Genomic DNA, 23,548 nt, shown 5'->3' on the forward strand with positions numbered 1-23,548 from the left:
AGACTCGGGAACGGGAGGGCCTGGGCAGCCCGTCGTGTCCTGGACAATGGGTGGCACCGTGCCACCCTCCTTCAGGGCCAGCCTTCCCAGGTCTAAGCTGCTTCCTCTGAGCCCGGTGCTGCAGAAAGTGCGAAAGATCGAAAGGAGGTAAGCAGTTTCCTGGGCTCCATAGCCCTCTTGCCAGTAGGGCCCCTTGAACCCCAGTGACACCCCTTTCTAAGTGAGGAGCACATGTCAGGCCTAAAGATCCTGGGGGACTCCAACACTTCCTACTCAAGGCTCTGAGTGTCCAGCCATGCCCATGTCCATGCTATCAAATTCCCCTATCAAGGTTATTCACTCCTGGGCTGGAGGACAGTACAGTGTGTAGAGCACTTGCATTGCATACTGTCAAGCCGGGGGATTCCCAGCATCCCGTATAGTCCCCAGAGCTGTGCCAGGAGTGATTTCTGAATGCAGAGTCAGGAGTAACCCCTGAGAACCACTGGGTGTGGCTCAGAAACAAAAGAAAAAGATTGTTCACTCTTGACTGGGGTATTTGTCCTTCTACAACACCCCTCATTTCTATAACAGCCCCAATTTTGTTGGGGTTGGAGTGATAGCATAGTGGGTAGGGTACTTGCCTTGCACATGGCCGGCTCGAATTCTATCCCCTGCACCCTATATGGTCCACTATGCTCACCAGAAGTTATTCCTGAGCACGCAGGCGGAAGTACCGCCTCAGCACCACTGAGTGTGGCAAAAAACTAAAAGAAACTTATTTTGTTGGGCTGGAGCAATAGTACAGCAGGTAGGGCGTTTACCTTGCATGCAGCCAACCTAGGTTTGATCCCCAGCATCCCATGTAATCCCCCAAGCACCAGCAGGAGTAATTCCTAAGTGCAGAGCCAGGAGTAACTCCTGAGCATCATCGGGTGTGGCTGCTCCTCCGCCCCCCCCAAAAAAAAAGAATAAAAGAAAAGAAACGTATTTTCTTTGTCTTGTGCCACACCCAAAGGTCTTTAGGGCTTACTCCTGACTCTGTGCTCAGGGATTACTCCCGGTGGTGCTTGAGGGACCATATACAGTGCTGGGGATCTGTATATCTGAATTTGGCAAGGCTAGCGCCCAACATGCTATACTGTCTCTGTGCCGCTCCCTCCTGCCCTTTTATAATTTTATTAATTTTATAAATGAGATGCTGATTCATTATTGAAGATTTATAAAGTTCCTTAGCATGCTAGGAATAAACATGCCTTTCTTTCTTATAATTTTATCTATCAATTACACAATACTGAAACTGATAAGAATGTATTTAACATATTTCTACTTGTGAGGAACAAAATATACAGAATAAAATTAAGGAAAAAATTTGGCTTACAAAACATCAAAAAGGATCATTTTATCAAGGTAAGGGGGTTAAGCATACAGGAGCCCCAGCATTGGTCTCTAGTAACACATATTTCCCTGAGAAGCCCCAGGAGCAACCCCTGAGCTGAAAAATCTGTTGTGCAAATCTGTTTTGCAGAAATGTCAACCTGATCTTAACAGTCACATAGAAATACAAGAAACCAAGAGTTTTCAATACCATCTTTAAAAAAAATTTTTTTTGTTGAATCATCATGTGGAAAGTTACAAAGCTTTCAGGCTTAAGTCTCAGTTATACAATGCTCAAATACCCATTGCTTACCAGTGCACATATTCCACCACCAGGAGTCCCAGTATACCTCCCCCCACCCCGCCCCGCACCCCCAACCTGTGTAGCTGATAAATTTCATTTTACTTTTCTCTTTACTTTGATTACACTCAATATTTCACAAAAAAACTCACTATTATTGTTTGGAGTTCCCCCCCCCTCCCAAAGTCAGACCTGTTGAAAAGAAAGCATTTGATAATTTGTTTTCCATTGCTGACAATGAAGAGATATGGATTTCTGTATTTTAGTAACTAAGTCCAGGGAAATTTCTGCCAGAAATTGCATCACTGTAAGATCGTACCTCCCTTTTGTGGTCGTCATAAGATGGTGGCCGGGGCTCAGTTCACAGTCTAGAGACATTTCTGCAAGAAGCTGCTGGTGCCCAAAGTAGTTTAGCTGGCCTCCGGGGCCATGGTCGTGCAGCAGCGAAGAGGCTGCACATGTGCGGCCACAAGGATTACATCTCGGCGGAGGGAGACGTTCAATACCATTTTGAAAAAGAACAGTCAGGGCTGGAGCAATAGTATAGTAAGCAGAACCTTTGCTTTCACGCAGCTGATCTAGGTTAGATCCCCTGCACCACATAATATCCCCTGAGCACTGTCAGAGTGATCCCTGAGGTCAGAGCCAGGAGTAAGCATTGAACACAACAAAGTGTGCCTCCTCTCAAAACAAAACAAAACAAAACAAGATAAAAAGAAGTAAAAGAAGAAAGGAAAAGAACAAAGTCAGAGGACTCATACTTCATGATTTCCAACCTCATGACATAACTAGTAATCAAGTCATCACCTTATTGAAATAAGAGTAGACATATAGATCAGTGGCATACAATTAAGACCCCAAAAATAATGCTCATATTTTTCAACTATGGCCAGTTTAAATATATGGTCAATCATTTAAAAATGAATTTTATTTGGAGAGGGATGTGGGCCACACCTGAATGTATTCAGGGACTATTCCTAGCTCTGCTTAGGAATGGCCCCTAGTGGTATTCAGGGTTCTAATCATGGGTGGCAGGACTCAAGGCAGGCACTATAAATCTTTACTATATGTCTGATGCAAAATATATATATATATATACTTATATACATACACATATATTTCTTGGGTTTTGAGCCACACCCAGCGGTGCTCAGGGTAAGTCATGGCTCTGCATCCAGGGATGACTCCTGGCAGGAACTGAGAGATCAAATGCAATGTCAGGACTTGAACATGGCTTGGCTACATGCAAAGCAAGGGCCTTGACTGCTGTACTATTTATTGGTCCCTGACTTTATTTTTTTTTTTTTATTTTTTTTTGGTTTTTGGGTCACACCCGGCGATGCACAGGGGTTACTCCTGGCTCTGCACTCAGGAATTACTCCTGGCGTTGCTCAGGGGACCATATGGGATGCTGGGATTTGAACCCGGGTCGGCCGCGTGCAAGGCAAACGCCCTACCCGCTATGCTATTACTCCAGCCCCCTTGACTTTATTTTTAAGAGCAATTTTAGGTTCTCAGCAAAATTGAGGAGAAGGTATTGAGAGTTCTGTCTGTCCCCCCACCCCTCCTTACAACCTCCCCCACTATCAACATCTCCCATGTGAGGTATACTTGTTACTGTCAAGGAAACTGTCTGAACATACCACCATCAGCTAAAGTCCCAAATTTTCATGAGAGCGTAGGCTTGGTGTCTGACACATGTGCATTGCCATAAACCCGCCATTACCATTCTAGATTCACACAGAATTGTTTCACAGTCCTAAAATTTCTCTGTGCTCTGCCTAGTCATCCTTTTAGCCCCATGAACTCGCAGCAGCCATTTATATTTTCTTTCTCACAGAGTTGGAATCATTGTATGCGATCTTTTCAGATCTGTTGTTACTCCCCCCTGCAATTCGGACCAACAGGGCCAGACATCTGGTGCATGGAGTCTGCATTCTGGGAATCACCAGGATTGCCTAAAGGTGCTCAGGGACCTCCACATTGATCATACTCAGGGGGCCTTCAGGGCTGCATTGAGCAATACGCTAGGGGCCATGTGGTGCTAGGGATCAAACCCAGAACCCTCACAAGCAAAGTATGTGCTCTAACCCTTTGAATCATCTTTCTGGACCACTAGTTAATTTTTTGGGGGGTGGGGTGGGTTTGAGCCACACACACAGCAATGCCCAGGTGTTACTCCTGGCTCTGCACTCAGGAATTACTTTTGGTGGTGCTTGGGAACCATATGGGATACTGGGGATTGAACCTAGGTCATCCGTGTGCAAAGTAAATGCCCTAACCACTATATTATCTCTGTAGCCCCATCACCACAGTTGATTTTTTACAAAGATGCCAAAACAGTTCAATAGGGAAAAGAATAGTCTTTTGGGGCTGGACCCCTAAAGAGAGTAGGGCACTTGCCTTGCATGCAGCTGACCTATGTTCAATCCCCAACATCCCTTATAGTCTCCCAAGCATCACCAGGAGTAATTCCTGAGTGCAGATCCAGGAGTAACCCCTGGTCATCTCTGGGTATGGGTTCCCATCATTATCATCATCGTCCCGTTGATCATTGATTTTCTCAAGTGGTCTCAGTAATGTCTCCATTCGTCCTAGCCCTGAGATTTTAGAACCCTCTCTTTACTTGTTCTTCCCAACGGTGCCGCATTGGAAGCTCTTTCAGGGTCAGGGGAATGAGACCCATCATTGTTACTGGTTTTGGCATATGAATATGCCATGGGGAGTTTTCCAGGCTCTCCCATGCAGGCAGGAAACTCTCGGTAGCTTGCTAGGTTCTCCGAGAGGGAGAACTAGGATATAAGGGAGCTTGGTTTTATAATCTCTGGATGTTGGCCGTTGATGGGATTACACAGTGCCGGAGGCAGTTTCTGGGTGTGACCGTCTAGCTACTGGAAAATGGGGGATCTGGGTGCAAGAGGCCCAGTCCTGATCCAAGCAGGCTTGGAGATCTCAGCCCCAGGTCCCACACACCTGGGTTCCTCTGCCGGTTCCTTGCTCGTCCGAACGTGTGGAGAGGGGCCTTGAGCATGACTGTGGCTGTGCTCTGGAGGTCTTCAGCTGTGGGGGCTCTGCTTGGGAGAGGGGAGAGAAACTCAACCCACCCCCTCCAAGGGGCCCTGGTGAAGACAGCCAGGCGTGGGTGCAAGAGACTGCAGAGTCTTATGGGTTTCTCACTAAATAATCTTTTCAATGAACTGTGCTGGGGTGACTGGATATACACGTGCATATGAATTAATTTGTGGAAACTGTGTACCACATCACAGACAAACAGTAACTAATTACTGGATAGAAGATTTCATATTAAAGCTGAAACCATAAACTCACTACAGAGAGGCTGGAGGGTGTGCCTTGGGTTAACAACAACAACAAAAACCACAATGGAATGGACACAGAGAAGTTAATTACTGGGCCCTGGAGGCGGTACACAGTGCACTCTAAGGGCCCTGCCAGAGGGTAAGGCAGGGTGCAGGCAGAGTGTGCCAAGACCCAGGACACATGCCTTTATTAGGGCTTGCAGGCTGAGTGCTCTGGCGTTCCAGGGCTAAGACAGGATAGGTGGAGACAAACAAAAAGAGCAGGGTTTGATAAGTCTCGTGGAGGTTTTATCTAACGGCACACAGGGGAAAGGACCCCCGACAGACAGGATGGGGGGTGTGGGGGGATGAATGCTTATCATAAGGGCTGTTCGGGGAATCTTATCAGAAACTCACATTTACTTGTGACTTCTGGCTGTTATCTAGAGCGTGCAACCTCCGGAGGAACTATTACCAGCTTAAGTTCCTTGTAGACCAGGCACTTCACAGAATGCCTGCCGAGGTAGCAATATAATAGAATAGCTTAAACTCTTTTTTTTTTTTTTTTTTTGCTTTTTGGGTCACACCCAGCGATGCTCAGGGGTTACTCCTGGCTTTGCACTCAGGAATTACTCCTGGCGGTGCTTGGGGAACCATATGGGATGCCGGGGATCGAACCCGGGTTGGCCGCGTGCAAGGCGAATGCCCTACCCGCTGTGCTATCACTCCGGCCCCAATAGCTTAAACTCTTAACGAACTCTTAGAGGAAAACATAGAAGTAAAGTCTTTATGTCCTTGGATTAAGTTATGTTTTCTTGTTGCTGGGAGGACAAATAGTGCCCAGGACACCTGGGGCACGCCCGGGAATTCTTGGCCAACCTGGCTGATGGCTTAATGTGAGAACCCAAGAATGTGCCACCCTGGCGGGGCTTCAGGGGTCTCCAGGGCTGCTCCTGGGGATGTGCGGTGCGGTGGCCCATGTGGTGCCAGGGATCAATTGAACCAAGATCATCTGCATGCAATGTGACCCCTGCGTTATCTTTCCAGTTCCCATTTCTTTCTTGTAGAGGGGTCACACCTGGCTAGGCGCTTGGGGGTTGGGGGTTGGGCTCTACCTGATGGTACTGGGGGAGGTATGTAGTGCCCAGATCATACTTAGGACCACACACATGCAAGTCATGTGCTATGCCTTGAGCTCTTTCCCCAACTCCTAAGTAACAATTTCTTAATAAAATACCAAAATTTGAAACAACCTAATAAAATTGTAGATCATTCATCAAAATTATCAGCATTTTTTTTTCTTTCTGGGTAACACCTGGAAATGCTCAGGGATTACTCTTGGCTCTGAACTCAGAAATTACCCTTGCTGGGGGCTGGAGCAATAGTACAGCGGGTAGGGCGTTTGCCTTGCACGCGGCTGACCCAGGTTCTTATCCCCAGCATTCTATATGGTCCCCCGAGCACCGCCAGGAGTAATTCCTGAGTGCAGAGCTAGGAATGACCCCTGAGCATCATTGGGTGTGACCCAAAAAGCAAAAAAGAAAGAAATTACCCTTGCTGGTGCTCAGGGGATCATATGGGATACCAGGGATCGAACCTGGGTCAGCTATGCGCAAGGCAAATGCCCTACCCACTGTACTGTTGCTCTGGACCCCAAAATTATCAGTTTTTATGCTTCAAAGGACACCATCAAGGAAGTGAAAAGAGTGTCAGGAGAGATAATACAGCTGGTAGAACACTTGCTTTTTTTGCGGCTAGCATAAGTTTCATCCATAGCACCCTATATGGGCCTCTTAGTCCTGCTAGAAATGAGCCCTAAGTGCAGAGCTAAGAGTAAGCCCTGGACAGGGGCTGGAGCAATAGCACAGCGGGTAGGGCATATGCCTTGCACTCGACCAACCCAGGTTTGATTCTGAGCATCCCATATGGTCCCCTGAGCACTGCCACGAGTAATTCCTGAGTGCAGAGCCAGGAGTAACCCCTGTGCATCACCAGGTGTGACCCAAAAAGAAAAAAAAATCTCATCAAAGAGTAAGCCCTGGACAAAGCCAGATTTAGCCCACAAAAAAAAAAGAAAGAAAAAAGAAAAGATAATCCCCACAAACAAAAAACAAAGTGAAAAGGTAATCTGCAGAAAGAGAAAAAATACTTGTAAATTATATCTGATGAAGGCATTATATCCGGAATATATAATGAATACTTATGCAGAGATGACTCTGTACCCTGCTCGAGGTTGAGTTGTCTGGAGCACCCCAGCATCAGTCCAATCAGAGCCCTAATAGCTGGAAACTTTCACACTCCTCAACCACTGCCATGCTCACAGCCAGACTCCACTACTGGGGATAAGCCTCATCGGAGAAATTAATCTGTTGAAAAACTCAGGATTTGGGTTTTGTGACTGAAATATCCAGGCTTTCATGAAGTCGGGGATGGCCTACCTCCCCCATCTTTCCTGTACTTCTGGAAGCCTTGGCAGTCACACTCATGAACCACCTCTGTGGCCAATTAATCTCATTAGCCAGCCATGATCCAGAGACTCAAAAATAAATCTTGAAAGAGATCAACAGATTGCAGAGATGCTCCTGGATCCCGTGAGAGGCTAAGTCTTCAGGGGCACCCAAAGTTATCATCCAGTTAAAACTTTAATCCAGCTGTACCTCCCCACTCAATCTTTTGAAATTACCGGAGTGCATAGCCACATTCACAGCCACATGACACTTCAAACTCTACATCACTGATCAACTGAGAGTAGCACACAACATTGGATGGGATGTAAAGTAGAAGGCAATGAACCTTGATGAACAAAATATAAATACTCAAGGCTTAACCTGTAGCAACATGTTAGTAATCTCTTATCAGGGATTTAATGGCTCCATGGTGATATACAACAATCTTCACTTTCTCCTAAGAAAGCATTTTTAGCAAATTATTTATAACAAGCAATATAAAATAAATTACTGAGGACCTGCTATAAACTTGAGGGGTAGTAGGGAAAATTAGAAATAATGTTGGTGGGAAGGTATAATGGTGGTGGGATTGGTGTTGAAATATTGAATAACAAATGATCATGAATAACTTTAAATAAATAAATAATAAAGAACACTTGGAGCTGGAGCGATAGCACAGCGGGTAGGGCATTTGCCTTGCACGTGGTCAACCCGGGTTCGATTCCCAGCATCCCCTGAGTACCGCCAGGAGTAATTCTTGAGTGCAGAGCCAGGAGTAACCCCTATGCATTACCAGGTGTGACCCAAAAAGCAAATAAAATAAAATTTTAAAAAAAAGAACACTTATAATTCAACAATAAAGAGATAAGCAATCCAGTTTAAAAATGGGCTGGGGGAAGGGCAGATAACATAGGGGATAAGGTTGACTCTAGTCCACCCCAAATACTGCATGATTCACCCAAGCATTACCACAGGTAGTCCTGGAGGCTCCTGGGCACCTTCAGGTAGCCTGGGCAATAGCCATATTATTTTCTGCCCCCCCTTTAGCTATTTTTTAATATTCCATTTAATTTCTTTTCAGTCCAGCCTTTCATATGAAAATTCCAATGCACTCTGGGTGTGTGCTTAGAGTTAAGAGATGGGGTTCTTCTTCTTTGGGGGTAAGCACTGATTCTCCCGCTGATGCAGGAATGGGGGAGAATCTTGGGGACAAAGAGTGACAAAAAGTCACTCTTCCAGGACTTTGCAGTTTGAGGTGTGCTTGTTGAAACAAGGTGTGTGGGTGGACAATGGCCTCCAGCCATCAATCCCCATTTGCACCCTACCCACGGCCCCAGGTCCTCCTTCTGAGAAAGTATCACTCCTGAATTGTATGTTCTTAAGAAGTCAGGTCACATGGTTGCCTCCAAGATTCAGAACTTAAAAGTTCTTAGTGACCTAGGATACTTACATCAGCATCAGTAAAAGGTTGCTAACAGGGGGCTGGAGATGTAACTCGTGATAAGATACTTGCAGAGTTCCATTTCAGAAACCTTATGAAAAAGGTTGCTAGCCTTATAGTCGTTTTATGTATTTGCATAAGCTGAAGTCTGCAGCCCCTATAACTTCTGACATCCTGTAAAGACCACTCTTAAGTACGTTTCTTGGAGGATTATATTGTTGGGTGCAACGGTGTCAGCCACAGAAGCAAGAGGCCGGGCTGACCACCGACTGCTTCCTTGTCTCAGCAGCAGCTCCTCCCCAGGCGTCAATCACGCCGATTCCCGCCAACTCTGCACGAGAAATTAATTGAAGGCGCCTCTTCCCGCCCAAAGACTTAACCAATCCGTGTGGCTGTTTCAGTCACCTGTGAGAACAGCCGATTCTGGTTGGGCTTCAGGTCTGGGCTCCGCCCCCCCGTCGGGCGGTCAGAGCCAATGGCAGTTGTGGGGGCGGAGAGCCAATCACGACGTGCTGCTTGGCGTGGTGGGGCTGGCAGTTGATCTCTTGGCGTTGGACTGAGCGGAGGTGGAGTGCGGCGCAACCCAGCAGCGACCACCATGGTATGGCGGGCGACAGGGTGAGGGTGGCCGTCGCGGGAGGTGGTGCTGTGGGGCACTGGCCCATGGTAGCATTGGGGCGTATGCTTGGCCAGATAACGCCAGGAGCAAGCGGGCACACGCCGCTGGTGCAGCCGTCTGGGTCTCTGCCTTGCAAACTCTCCGCTAAGCGGCACCAGCTCTCCTGTTAGTCCCTGTGAGCATCTTGTGCAGACAATACTGACGAGTCTTGAAATAGGAATGCTAGAAAACCATATATGTTGAGGATCCTGCTTCCTCCATAGAACGTGGGGTTTTGTTTGTTTATTGGTTGTTCGTTTATACTTAAAAAAGTCAAAACCAGGTCTGGAGAGATAGTACAGAACTTAAGGTGCTTGCTTTGCATGCTGCCAAAGCCTGGTTCCCCGGCACCAAACAGTCGCCCCGGTACCACAGGGAGCATCCCCTCCCCCAGGCCCACTAGGTGTGGCCCAGCCCCCTCCCCAGTGAGATTAAAAACAAAACCAAGTAAACAGACTAAGAACCGGAAGCGGAAGCGGTAGTGCAGGGGGCAGGGCTCTTGCCTTGCACGTGGCCGAACAAGGTTTGATCCTTATCTGGTCCCCCATGTGCATTGTTACTCAGAGTGTACTGTTCCACCATGGAGGCAGCAGTGCAGCCTTTGCTGTGGGTACTTGGGTGGTTCACAGTGCATGACACATAAAGCTGTAAGGAGCAACTCCGTGGGAAGTCTATAGATAATAGTTTTTGTAGATAATGCAGACTGGAAAGATAGCACAGCGGTAGAGCGCTCGCCTTTCACTCGGCCGACCCGTGTTCGATTCCCCCGCCCCTCTCGGAGAGCCCGGCAAGCTACCGAGAGTATTGGGCCCGCACAGCAGAGCCTGGCAAGCTACCCGTGGCGTATTGGATATGCCAACAACAGTAACAATAAGTCTCACAAATGAGAGACGTTACTGGTGCACTGGTGCTTGCTCCAACAAATCGATGAGTAACGGGATGACAGTGACAGTAGATAATGCCAGATTTCCTTATATCATCAATACTCCAAAGCAGGGTAGGCTTTGCCTTTATATTGTTTTGGGGCTAGAGCAAGAGTCTAGTGGATAGGATGCTTGCCTTGCATGTAGCCAACCAGGGTTCTATCCTTGGCATACCATATGGTCCCTTGAGTCCTCCAGGAGTACCAAATGTCTTCCCCTGTCCCGTCCTCAGTCGTGTGGTTCCCCCCACCCTGCAATCGCAGGGAGCAACCCCTGAGCACTGCCAGGTGTGGCCCTCCCAAAATTAGTAAAGTTTGCTTTTATATCCTCAGCTCATAGTTGACCTAAGTTACTATTGAAATCATATACAGTTTTTTATCAGTGACCCCCCAAGTATCTCTCCTGCATTTCTTCTGGGGGGGCACGTTCTGTGGTGTTCGTGGGCTCCTCTTTCCTGGCTCAGGACTGACCCCTCTAGCTACTCATACATACATACAGTGTATGATAGAGGGGGATCCAACCCAGAGTGTGCCAAATGCAAGGCAAGTGCCTTAACCTGTCTCTAGCCCCTTCCTGTTTCTCAGAAGGGATTGTGACTTGAGATAAATTGAATGGAAACTCCAGAAGTAAGTTTTATTTTATTTTATTTTTTGCTTTCTGGGTGACACCTGGTGACGCACAGGGGTTATTCCTGACCCTGCACTCAGGAATTACTCCTGGCGGTGCTCAGGGGACCATATGGGATGCTGGGAATCGAACCCGGGTTGGCAGCATGCAAGGCAAATGCCCTACCCGTTGTGCTGTCGCTCCAGCCCCAAGTTTTATTTTTCAATTCTATGATATGCATCTAAGAGTTTTTTTACGAGTTTCATTACCTTCTCAAATATTTGTCCCTCTGCTCAGTCTCTGGTAAAAACAAAGATTTCCATCCCCCACCCCCAGCTCATTATATATTTTTAAATTACAACTAGATTGAATGATGACCATGCCATTAGTTTCTTGCTTACCACTTTACCACATGACTGTCACAGATATTGCACTTTATTTGCAAAAAAGTGGGGTTGGTCATCATGTAAAGCTTTATTTATTTACCTGGCTTTTTGGGTCACACCCAGTGTTGTTCAGGGATTATTCCTGGCCTTGCACTCAGGAATGTATCCTGCTGGTGCTCAGGGAACCAGATGGGATGCCAGGGACTGAACCTGAGTTGGTTTCGAGCAAGGCAAATGCCCTACTCTCTGTGCTATCGCTCCAGCTCCTCATGTGAAGCTTTTTTAGGGAAAAAAGATGTGGGTCCAGAGAGATATTACAGGAAGTAGGGCATTTGCCTTGCATTTGGTTGACTCAAGTTTAAATCCTGGACACCATGTAGGGACCCCAGAGCCATGTCAGGAGTCACTCCTGACCACAGAGCCAGGAATAACCCCTTAGCACTGCTGGGTGGAGCCCCAGTCCTCCCCACTCAAACAAAACAAAACGGTGCTGGCTTCCCGGCAATGAGTGAGAAATTGTCCTGAGCACAAAAGCAACAAAAATAACCAAAAAATTGTGTAAGGTTAAGGCACTTGCCTTGTGTGCAGGGGACCTGGGTTTGATCCCTGGTACTACACAAGGACTCTGAGCTCTGCCAGGAGTGGTCCCCGAACACAGAGCCACAAGTAAGCCCAGTACACTGCCAGGTGTGGCACAAAACCGAAAACTTAAAAATTATGCAGATATTACTGGGAAAACAACGAAAACAAATAGGATTACATGATGGAATGATGATACCAAGGATGAGGGCAGAAGCAGAATTACTAGGCTTCAGGCCAGAGCAATAGTACAATGGGGAGGGCGTTTGCCTTGCATACGGCCAACCCAGATTCGATCTCTGGCAACCCATATGGTCCCCCGAACACTGAGTGCAGAGCCAGGAGTAGCCCTTGAGCATTACCAGATGTGACCCAAAAAGCAAAAAAAAAAAAAAAAAAAAAAAAACCACCAGAATTACTGGGCTTCCAGATGGTTGGTCATAAGTACTAGGAGATCACAGTGGCTGTTAGAAAATTAGACTATCTGAAGTCACTTGAGATTTCTAAACTGTAGTGTAATCATAATTATATGATGGGAAAGTAATCCATGTGTGCTTAAAGTCTGGGTCAGGATGTGGTCCTCTTGATTGCAGGTTTTATTTCTTGTGCCAAGGATCAAACCCAGGGCCTCCAGCATGCAGAGCAGATGCCAATGGCTGAACTGCAGCCTTGGCCGTGGGCTCAGTGCCGGGGCATCTGCTGTGCATGTTGAGATTAATAATTTGTGTCTTCTCTTTTCCTGCATCCATTGGTAGGAGAATTTTCAGTTTGTTCAGCTGAAATAAAATAACCTTTTAAAATTTGTTTCTGGGCCCCACCTGACTGTGCTCAGGCCTCTGTGCTCAAGAATCACTCTGGTGGGCCCTTGGGGATATCACGGATCAAACCCCAGTCTGCTGCATGCAAGACAAGTGCCCTAACTATTGTACAACTGCTCCAGCCCCTGCTCTTTTTTTTAATTGAGATTCTGTGGTTTGGTTGATTTTAATTGATTGAGATTCTGAGATTCTTTTTTTCTTTGGCTTTTTGGGTCACACCCAACGATGCACAGGGGTTACTCCTGGCTCATGCACTCAGGAATTACCCCTGGCGGTGCTCAGGGGACCATATAGGATGCTGGGAACTGAACCCAGGTCGGCTGCGTGCAAGGCAAATGCCCTACCTGCTGTGCTATTGCTCCAGCCCCTGAGATTGTTAATAATGGTTTCTCATGCACTTAATTCCAGCACCACATCCATCACCAGTGTACCCACCTCCCTCCCCCAAGAACCCAGCACCCCTCCCTTTTCACCATCCCGCCTCACTTATGTGGACTGGTGTCTTGTTATGAGGCCTTTGGCCCTTTCTCACTATTTTGAGTGAACTTTGGTAGTGTGTTTAATGGTAGTTTGTTTAACATGGTCAGATGTAAGAATAAGTTTTTTTTTTTTTTTTTTGCTTTTTGGGTCACACCCAGCGATGCTCAGGGGTTACTCCTGGCTTTGCACTCAGGAATCACTCCTGGCAGTGCTTGGTGGACTATATGGGATGCCGGGGATCGAACCCGGGTCGGCCGCGTGCAAGGCAAACGCCCTACCCGCTGTGCTATCGCTCCGGCCCCAAGAATAAGTTTTTTAAAAAAGAAAATAACCAGAGTGACTGGTCTGTTTAAAAAGTCTGTTTAGTTGGGGAGAAAAAAATATATATAAAACCGCCTCTTTTTTTCTCTTCCAAAAAAAAGATGTATTGCCATGGGTTGTTCATGGTACCTATAGCGTGTTAATATCTTTGTCTTGGTAGTCATAGTCACTCATGGTTGAAATTAGTCATTTGTGTCTTCTCTTTTTTACTGCATCCATTGGCAGGAGAATTACCAATTTGTTCAGGTGAATTAAGGCTTTATTGTCTTCCTCCTGTTTTATATTTATTTCTGTTCTTTTTCTTTTTTTCCTTTTGCATAATTTGGAAATCTGATCCTGAGAATTTTCCCCCTCTTCTGGTTGGAGTAGGCCTTGTGAGGTCCAGCAGTTCCTTGACTGGGGTCTCCCGCTGGGTCACAGGCTTGCACACTAGGTCGTGGAGTGTGTACTCGCTTGCAGTGCCCTAGAGCCAGACCCTGCTCTCTTGTGGTCATGGCTGCGTGGGGTGAGACCTGCCGCCTTTTGTCTCCGAGCAGGCATTTAGCCACTGAGGTCCCCTAGGCTCCAGAACACTTGTGATGCCCTTTTTTTTTTTTTTTTTTGCTCTTTGGGTCACACCCGGAGATGCACAGGGGTTATTCCTGGCTCTGCACTCAGGAATCACCCTTGGCGGTGCTCAGGGGACCATATGGGATTCTGGGAATTGAACCCGGGTCGGCCATGTGCAAGGCAAATGCCCTACCCGCTGTGCTATTGCTCCAGCCTCCGCCTTTTGTCTTCTTTTTTTTTTTTCTTTTTGGGTCACACCCGGCGATGCACAGGGGTCACTCCTGGCTCTTGCACTCAGGAATCACCCCTGGCGGTGCTCAGGGGACCATATGGGATGCTGGGATTCGAACCTGGGTCGGCCGCGTGCAAGGCAAACGCCCTACCCGCTGTGCTATCGCTCCAGCCCCCTTTTGTCTTCTTTATTCATTTTTTAGTTATTCCACTTCATCATCTGTATTTATTTTGTGATTCTTTGGGGCTATAATTTTCAGTTTGTATCAGTCTACATTGAAGTGATAGTATCTTATCACTTAACAATATACAACATTTTCATTTCTCTTTTTTCAGTCTTTGTGCTGTTGTCATTTTTTATTTCTATATGAATCCTAAAATTGAAATAAATCATTTTTTTCTTTAACATTCATTAAAAAACTTGAGATATGGTTAAAAAGTCATGCTTTCCCACGTTTTTAGCAATTTTGGAGTTCTTGCTTTGTATAGTTCCAGTTTTCCTTCTAGCATTGTTTTTCTGCTCTCCAAAGGAAATTGCTTTAATATTTTCTTGCCATATGATCTAATTTATCCAATTTCAAATGTGTGAAAGTCCTTTACTTTCTTTTCTAATTTTATTGACAAAATTGAAGTATGTGCTTTGACAAGATTTAACATTTATTGACTTAACCCGAGAAAACTATCACCTCATTATATATATATGTATATATACATATATATATATATAAAACATATCTATATCCACTCCCGGTTTCCTTGTACCCCTTTGTTTTTTTTTTGCTTTTTGGGTCACACCCAGCGATGCTCAGGGGTTACTCCTGGCTTTGCACTCAGGAATTACTCCTGGCGGTGCTTGGGGGACCATATGGGATGCCGGGGATCGAACCCGGGTTGGCCGCATGCAAGGCAAACGCCCTACCCGCTGTGCTATCGCTCCGGCCCCTCCTTGTACCCCTTTGTAAAGCCTCCTACCTGCCCTGACCTTAGTTTGCTTTTCTCTGTTTTCTGGAGTTGTACATGTGTGACAGCATTGAGTTTTTTGTTACTTCTTTATTGTGATTATTTTGAGATTTATTCATGTTCTTGCATGTGTCACTATGACTTTTTTTTATTGTTGAAGATCACTTTTTTTCCTTTAGTAAGATTTAGATGACCCAAAATTTACTTTTAACATTTCTTTGGTTTTGATTTTTGTATTTAAGCCACACCTGGCTATGCTCAGGCCTTACTCCTGGCTCTGCCTAGGGATCATTCCTGGCAGGGCTCAGGGGACCATATGAGATGCCAGGGATTAATCCAGGGTTGGCTACCCACGTGCAAGATAAGCGTCCTGCCTCCTATATGCTGTACTATTGCTCCAACCCCCTGTTGTTACCACTTTTAAGTAGTGTTTCTTGTTTATTTGTGTTTAGGTCATACGCTGCGTTCCTCAGTGCTTATACCCAGTTGTGTGTTAAGGGGTCAGTCCGGGTGGGTCTGGGGGGCATGCAAGAAGCCAGGGATCAAACCAAGGTTGACCGTGTATAAGGCAACCACCCTCTGGACTATGGCTTAGTGTCCAAGTCCAAGTAGTCTGTTCCTATATACAGTAGGCTGTATATCTGCCTGTTATATAACCATCATCACCACGTCCAGAACCTTTAAAAATCACCCTCTAATCCTTCCTCTGTAATACATCACCTGCTGTTAGCCCCACTTCTTGTATTTTTGTAAAATATCAGATACTGATCTTTGTTTGATTTAGGTCTCTTTCACAGCACAGTGTCCCTCCTGACCTTGTTATTTTCCCTCCTTTACCCATATGAACATATTTTAATGTTCCTGTTTAATAATCCTACATCTGTCATTTCTGAGTCTGTTTTTGTGTGTGGGTGTCTCCCAAGTAGTTCTCATGAAGACTAAGGGCCCTCTTGGGGACACTCAGCCCAAAAGTTCAGGGCTGGGACCTGCTCATGTGCACTCAGGCCCAGTGTTGCTGGAGGCCGCACCTAGCAGTGCTCAGGGGGCCCTGTGCTGAGAGTTGACTTGGGGTCTCTGCATGTGAGGCCAGCCCTCCCTCCCTGTGAGCCAACTCCCTGGCCTTGCCCAGTCCGATTGCTCTGCTGCAGGGAGCAGGTTTGGCACCCAGCATTCCTCTGCTCAGGAATGTCCCCTGGCAGTGCTTGGGGGACCATATGTGGTGTAGAGGATTCAAACCAAGTGCCTTAACTCCTGTAGTATCACTGTGGACTGTCATCATCACTGTCATCACTGTCATCCTGTTGCTCATTGATTTGTTCGAGTGGGCACCAGTAATGTCTCTCATTGAGAGACTTACTGTTACTGTTTTTGGCATATCCAATATGCAGGGGTAGCTTGCCAGGCTCTGCCGCCCTGGCGGGCTCGATACTCTTGGTAGCTTGCCGGGCTCTCCAAGAGGGGCAGAGGAATCAAACTCGGGTCGGCCGCGTGAAAGGTGAACGCCCAACTACTGATTGATTTTTCTCTTCACATGGTCTCATTTCAGGGCCCTTAAAAATGTGTGTTTGTGTGTTTTGAAACTGGATACCAGACACTGGTATTGTTATTGGGTGCTAGATTGGGGTGGGGGGGCACTCTGTGGGCTGGTGGCATTCTCTGCTGATAGCTGCCCCAGTGTCCTGGGTCACTCTCTTCCTAGCTTCCACTGCCTCAGCCTCCCTGATGCCGAAGCCTCCTCTTGGCACAGGCCCCCTGAACTGGGTCCATGGGGCAGGGCTGACTCTGCTCCCTCTTCCATGGCCTGGAAACTCCCACACAGTTTTGGGGGCAGTTGGAGGGCTGTGAGGAATCACGACTTCGTCTGGCGGCTGACAACTGCTCTGGGATTCTTCAGGCCTTGCCAGACAGGCAGGAAAGCAAGTCATCTCTCGGCGGAAGGAATGTTTCTGCACTGTGTATGCTATTGTGCAGTACAGCTCCCCTGCAGTACTCCGTGCCCCAGGGCTGCTCCCAGCCATGCAGGTCCAACAGGCGGGCCCGACAGTTCAGTCCTCAGGCTAACTGATGCTGAGCGTCTTATCCAGCAGTGAGGGGGGTTGGTGGGGATATGTGATGCCAGGCATTAGCCATGGGGCCTGGTGCAGCCAGCCTTTGAGACATCTCCCTGGCCCCTAAGGCATGTTTTATAGGTTAACAGTTTTTACAAATTGCCTGGGATACAAGTTTATGACTAGGTCTATTCATAGTTCAATAGTGTTTCGGTCCATATTGGATAACAGTATTCTGATATAAAGTGATCACTGGAGGTTGATGAGATGGATTGTCTGAGAAAACATTAAGAAACAAAATGCAGGGGCTGGAGCGATAGCACAGGGGGTAGGGCGTTTGCCTTGCACACAGCCGACCCGGGTTTGATTCCCAGCATCCCATATGGTCCCCTGAGCACCGCTGGGTGTGATTCCTGAGTGCAAAGCCAGGAGTAAACCCTGAACATTGCCAGATATGACGCAAAAAGCACAACACACACAAAAAAGAAACAAAATGCTGGGTAAATGATAACTGTATGAGTGAAATGCAAACACAAAAGTTCATAAGTTTGTAACTGTACATCACAGTGATTCTCCAATAAAAAATAAAAAATTAAAAAATTTTTTTAAAAAAATAAAATGCTGTAGGGCACTTGCCTTGAACATGGCCAAACAGGTTTGATTCCCTGTGCTTTGCCTGGAGTGATTCCTAAGGGAAGAGCAAGGAAAAATGTCTAAGCATCCCTGGGTATGCCTCCCAGCAAAAAGAAAAAAGAAAATGTTGAGGCCAGAGTGATTTAAAAAACATCCCCCCAAAAGTTTTACAAATACTGAGTTAGGGGGCTGGAGTGATAGTAAAGCGAGTAGGGCATTTGCCAGGCACATGGCCGACCCAGATTCGATTCCTGGCATCCCATATGGTTCCCTGAGCACCGCCAGGAGTAATTCCTGAGTACAGTGCCAGGAGTAACCCCTGAGCTCTGGGTGGGACCCCCCAAAAAATTAAGTTAGAATAGCAGTTTGTATTTCAATGGACAATGTTTACTGTGGTGAGTAAAAGTGGGTCTCATGACTGTGTTCCTGTCCCCAGCGCGAGTGCATCTCTATCCACGTGGGCCAGGCGGGGGTCCAGATCGGCAATGCATGCTGGGAGCTGTACTGCCTGGAGCATGGGATTCAGCCCGACGGGCAGATGCCAAGCGACAAAACCATCGGCGGTGGGGACGACTCGTTCAACACGTTCTTCAGCGAGACAGGGGCTGGCAAGCATGTGCCCAGGGCAGTGTTTGTGGACCTGGAGCCCACTGTGGTCGGTAGGCACTTGGGTGACCTCGTGGGAGGGTGGGACGCTGCGGCCAGGGACGTGAGCAAATCCCAGGCTGGCAGGAGCGTGGGCCTGACGCTCCCACCTCAGGGAACCTGAGTGGGAAAAGCTGCCTCGGGACCCTGCCGTGGGGCACCCCTCAGTGTCGGGTGCCGGAACCACTGTTGCACGAGGAGCCTGCCCTGCCTTCGGACAGGGCGAGGCAGGAGAGCACAGTGGTTGGCATCCTCCAGATGAGAAGGGGGTGGGGGCATGGACAGCTGCCAGAGTGGCCTCCAGTAGCCCCCCGAGTGAGAGGCCATCCCCCTGCAGCCTGACCTGGTCTCACAGCGTGGCCCTGGGGCCCGGTGCCTGTGCGGGTGGAGGTCTGGGACCCGCTGAGCTGGCACCAGCACCAAGAGCCCACGGGCCCTGCCTGGAGGCAAGGAGCACCCCTGTGTCCGGCAAGTCACCCAGACACGTTTCCCGGGAGATGGGACTCGCGAGGAAGAGCGTGTCTGGTGGAGGGGGTTCCCGGTTGGCCCGGAGTGTCCGGCACACGCGTGCTCCCTCTCTGCAGATGAAGTGCGCACAGGGACCTACAGGCAGCTCTTCCACCCGGAGCAGCTCATCACCGGGAAGGAGGACGCGGCCAACAACTACGCCAGGGGCCACTACACCATCGGCAAGGAGATCGTGGACCTGGTCCTGGACCGGATCCGCAAACTGGTGAAGGGGGCCGCGCGCTGGTCCTGGGCGCGGAGGGTACAGGGCGAGACTCGGGCCAGAGTGGCCAGTCTGGGGGTGACTGGGTCGGGCTCGGGGGTCCGGGGCCCACCCTGCTGGGCGCTGCCTCACTGCTGTGCTCCCCGCAGGCTGACCTGTGCACGGGCCTCCAGGGCTTCCTCATCTTCCACAGCTTCGGCGGTGGCACCGGCTCCGGCTTCGCCTCCCTGCTCATGGAGCGGCTGTCGGTGGACTACGGCAAGAAGTCCAAGCTGGAGTTTGCCATCTACCCGGCCCCCCAGGTGTCCACGGCCGTGGTGGAGCCCTACAACTCCATCCTGACCACGCACACCACCCTGGAGCACTCGGACTGCGCCTTCATGGTGGACAACGAGGCCATCTACGACATCTGCCGGCGCAACCTGGACATCGAGCGGCCCACCTACACCAACCTCAACCGCCTCATCGGGCAGATCGTGTCCTCCATCACGGCCTCGCTGCGCTTCGACGGGGCCCTCAACGTGGACCTGACCGAGTTCCAGACCAACCTGGTGCCCTACCCGCGCATCCACTTCCCCCTGGCCACCTACGCGCCGGTCATCTCGGCCGAGAAGGCCTACCACGAGCAGCTCTCGGTGGCCGAGATCACCAACGCCTGCTTCGAGCCGGCCAACCAGATGGTCAAGTGCGACCCTCGCCACGGCAAGTACATGGCCTGCTGCATGCTGTACCGGGGGGACGTGGTGCCCAAAGACGTCAACGCCGCCATCGCCACCATCAAGACCAAGCGCACCATCCAGTTCGTGGACTGGTGCCCCACGGGCTTTAAGGTGGGTCTGGCAGCAATCCCTGCCTCGTGCTGCCCCTTTGCTGAACATCCTTGTTCCAGTGAGCTGAGATCTGAGCCGTAATAATGACCCCAAGCAATCATTTATCTTGCTGGTTTTTTTTTTTTTTTTTTTTTGCTTTTTGGGTCACACCTGGCGATGCACAGGGGTTACTCCTGGCTCTGCACTCAGGAATTACCCCTGGCGGTGTTCAGGGGACCATATGGGATGCTGGGATTCGAACCCGGGTTGGCCGCGTGCAAGGCAAACGCCCTACTCGCTGTGCTATCACTCCAGCCCCTTTTTTTTTTTTTTTGACTAACAGGAATAGCTTCATGTTAAGGATTTCTTTTTTGGTTTTTGGGTTGGGGTGGGGGGACTGTAGAATTAATATGAGAAATGTAGGTTGCACTTAAAATGTAAGACTGTAGGGCCAGAATGAGAGCACAGCAGGTAAGACTGTGCTTTGTATGCTGCCCTTCCCAGTGCCCCATATGGTCCTCTGAGTTCACCACGATTGATTCCTGAGCACTGATCCAGGAGTAAGCCCTGAATACCACCAGTTGTGAACCAAGAAACAAAAAAGAAATATAGGACTGTCCATGATTCAGGTGGATTTTTGAAATCAAGTAAAGACATAAACATGTAAACATATTTTCATGACTATAATCATCAAAGTATACTAACAGTAAACAAAAATATTTTATTTATTTTTTTTTGCTTTTTGGGTCACACCCAGCGATGCTCAGGGGTTACTCCTGGCTTTGCACTCAGGAATTACTCCTGGCAGAGCTTGGGGGACCATATGGGATGCCGGGATCGAACCTGGGTCGGGCGCGTGCAAGGCAAACGCCCTACCCGCTGTGCTATCGCTCCGGCCCCATAAACAAAAATATTTTAAACTAAAATAAACTAATTTAAAATTACTTGAGCTGGAGTGATAGCACAGCGGGTAGGGCATTTGCCTTGCACACGGTGGACCTGGGTTCGATTCCCAGCATCTCATATGGTCCCCTGAGCACTGCCAGGTGCAGAGCCAGGAGTGACACCTGAGCATTGCCAGGTGTGATCCAAAAAGCAAAAAACAAACAAACAAACAAAAAACCCCTATAAAATTACTTATAATTAGTTATAATTTACAACTGTTTATCTGTTCCCCAAAACAAAAATATTGTTTAAAAAAAAAGGTTACATTACCAAAGATAGTACAGTGGACAAAACACTTGGTTTGCATGTGGTCTATCCAGGTTCAATCCCTGGCTCTCTATATAATCGGGAGTACTGCAGGAGTGATCCCTGAGTGCAGAGCTATGAGTAAGCCCCGAGCACCCCAAGGTGTAGCCCCAAAACAAAAGCAAATAATAAAAGTCATATGAAAACAAAACAAAAAGTTCTGGCATTACTATGAAGTGTTGCGACCACATCTCACTTTAGCCATATGTAAACATTTAATATAATTTACTTTTCTTATGCAATGTTTGATTTTAAAAAGTCTGTCTGAAATATTCTAATGACAAAATAGCAGCATGTCTATTTCCCTGTGTGTACCCTGGCCCAAGTTTCCCTAAGAAACGTCCCTCTTTCCAGGGGTAGGAGTGTGGGGGCCCATAGCAGCCGGTTGTCAGGCTACACCTAGTTCTGTGCATAGGGATCACTCCTGGTGGACTTGGGTGACCATATAGGGTGTTGGGGATTGAACCCTGGTCAGCCTGTCCTCAGTCAGCTGGGGGTGGTGGGGGAGATGCTTCAGCAGAGACAGGAGCATCATCTTATTGACGCCTGTGGAGAAAACCTTAAGAGTTGTGAGCAGTGTCCCTTTTCAGACCGTGGGCCGGCCTCTTGCCTGGCATACTGTTAGGTGTTGTCCACAGTCACTGCCCGCAGGCCACTTGGTGCTGAGCCAGGGTGGCTGGCTCCCCGGTTCTGTTTTGTCTGGCAACCAGCTCTCTGCCCTTCTTGTCCAGCACACAGCGGCCCAGGGTCTGTTTGCAGGGAAACGGAGCCTTCGCCAGCCGCCAGCACACACTTCTGTGCCTTGATTTCTGTGAAAGCAGCCCTGAGGCTGACAACCTTAATGTAGTGTTTTCTTCTTTCTCTGCCAGGTGGGCATCAACTACCAGCCCCCCACCGTTGTCCCTGGGGGGGACCTGGCCAAGGTGCAGCGGGCCGTGTGCATGCTGAGCAACACCACCGCCATCGCTGAGGCCTGGGCCCGCCTGGACCACAAGTTCGACCTCATGTATGCCAAGCGCGCCTTTGTGCACTGGTACGTGGGCGAAGGCATGGAGGAAGGGGAGTTCTCGGAGGCCCGGGAAGATTTGGCAGCTCTGGAGAAGGATTATGAAGAGGTGGGCGTGGATTCCGTGGAAGCAGAGGCCGAAGAAGGGGAGGAGTACTGAACGGGAGCATGGGGCTGGCAGGCCCTCCCTTTGCTCTCAGATCAATCATTAAAGTTTCTGTCTTAAAAAGCTTTCGTGGTGCTCTTGTGGGGCTGCGCCAGGAGGGGGGTGTGCGTGACATGGCTGCTTCTGTGACCCAGACCCAGGGAAAGGTTCCAGGTCGCAGAGGTGTGCCCAGTTCCAGGAACACCTGATTTTGAAAATCACGCTGGCCGTTTTCGAGGCCCCTCCATGGATGGTACATGCGAGAGCTCAGCACTGGGGTTTTGAAATCTGAGCCAAAAAAAAAAAAAAATCTGAGCCAAAACGTCCTGAAAACTCTTATCAAATGTATCCATTCGGGGCATGCTGGGGCAGTTTTTACTGGGTTCACCCCAGCACATTGGATGGAGAAGTTATGACGGTTCATCTTTTTACAGTGCCTGGGATCAGAACCAGGTCTCATACATGCTAGGCAAATGTTTCACTCTAAAGCCCTATCTTTTTTTTTTTTTTTTTTGCGTCACACCTGGCGATGCACAGGGGTTACTCCTGGCTCTGCACTCAGGGGACCATATGGGATGCTGGGAATCCAACCCAGGTTGGCCGTGTGCAAGGCAAACACCCTACCGGTGGTGCTATTGCTCCAGCCCCTTGAAGCCGTATCTTTGACCTCACTTTCCCTCTGATGGCAAAGATTCCTCCAGAGCCCTGCCCCCAGCCTACCCCGAGCCCCACTCTGCCCCCATTACCCTGGGAACAGGCTCAGGACTTCAAGCAAAATGTTGGGCTGTTTAGTTTATAAATAGAAACACTTAGAAATAACACACAAGCTATTTCTCACACCTGAAAACAAGGTCCAGCAGGGTGAGGTAATTGTTTGAAGTCACCTGATTCCATCAGCTGTAGTGTGACCGAGTCAAGCACACAACAAA

General features: G+C 48.5%; 1 protein-coding gene across 2 annotated transcripts; it reads left to right on the plus strand.

Moving 5' to 3' along the window:
* Positions 1-5: 5 nt before the first annotated feature.
* LOC101548830 (tubulin alpha-3 chain) lies at positions 6-22,703 on the plus strand. 2 transcript variants are annotated; one of them, XM_012932490.2, is made up of 5 exons: positions 6-147; positions 18,470-18,692; positions 19,263-19,411; positions 19,558-20,238; positions 22,338-22,703. In XM_012932490.2, exons 2-5 carry the CDS (start codon positions 18,572-18,574, stop codon positions 22,632-22,634), a joined length of 1,248 nt encoding a protein of 415 aa, XP_012787944.1. In that variant the 5' UTR covers positions 6-147; positions 18,470-18,571; the 3' UTR covers positions 22,635-22,703. The 2 variants fall into 2 exon arrangements, with proteins under 2 accessions (XP_012787944.1, XP_054974698.1); XM_055118723.1 differs by lacking the exon at positions 6-147 and adding an exon at positions 9,421-9,442.
* Positions 22,704-23,548: the final 845 nt, after the last annotated feature.

This window comes from Sorex araneus, chromosome 11 (genome assembly GCF_027595985.1).
Source record: "Sorex araneus isolate mSorAra2 chromosome 11, mSorAra2.pri, whole genome shotgun sequence".
Lineage (NCBI taxonomy): Eukaryota > Metazoa > Chordata > Mammalia > Eulipotyphla > Soricidae > Sorex > Sorex araneus.

Bases quoted from the DNA above. Each gene is read 5' to 3' on its own strand.
- LOC101548830 (XM_055118723.1), top strand. The intron at 19,412-19,557 runs GTGAAGGGGGCC...TGCTCCCCGCAG, and splicing joins TGGACCGGATCCGCAAACTG to GCTGACCTGTGCACGGGCCT. The intron at 20,239-22,337 runs GTGGGTCTGGCA...TTTCTCTGCCAG, and splicing joins GGTGCCCCACGGGCTTTAAG to GTGGGCATCAACTACCAGCC.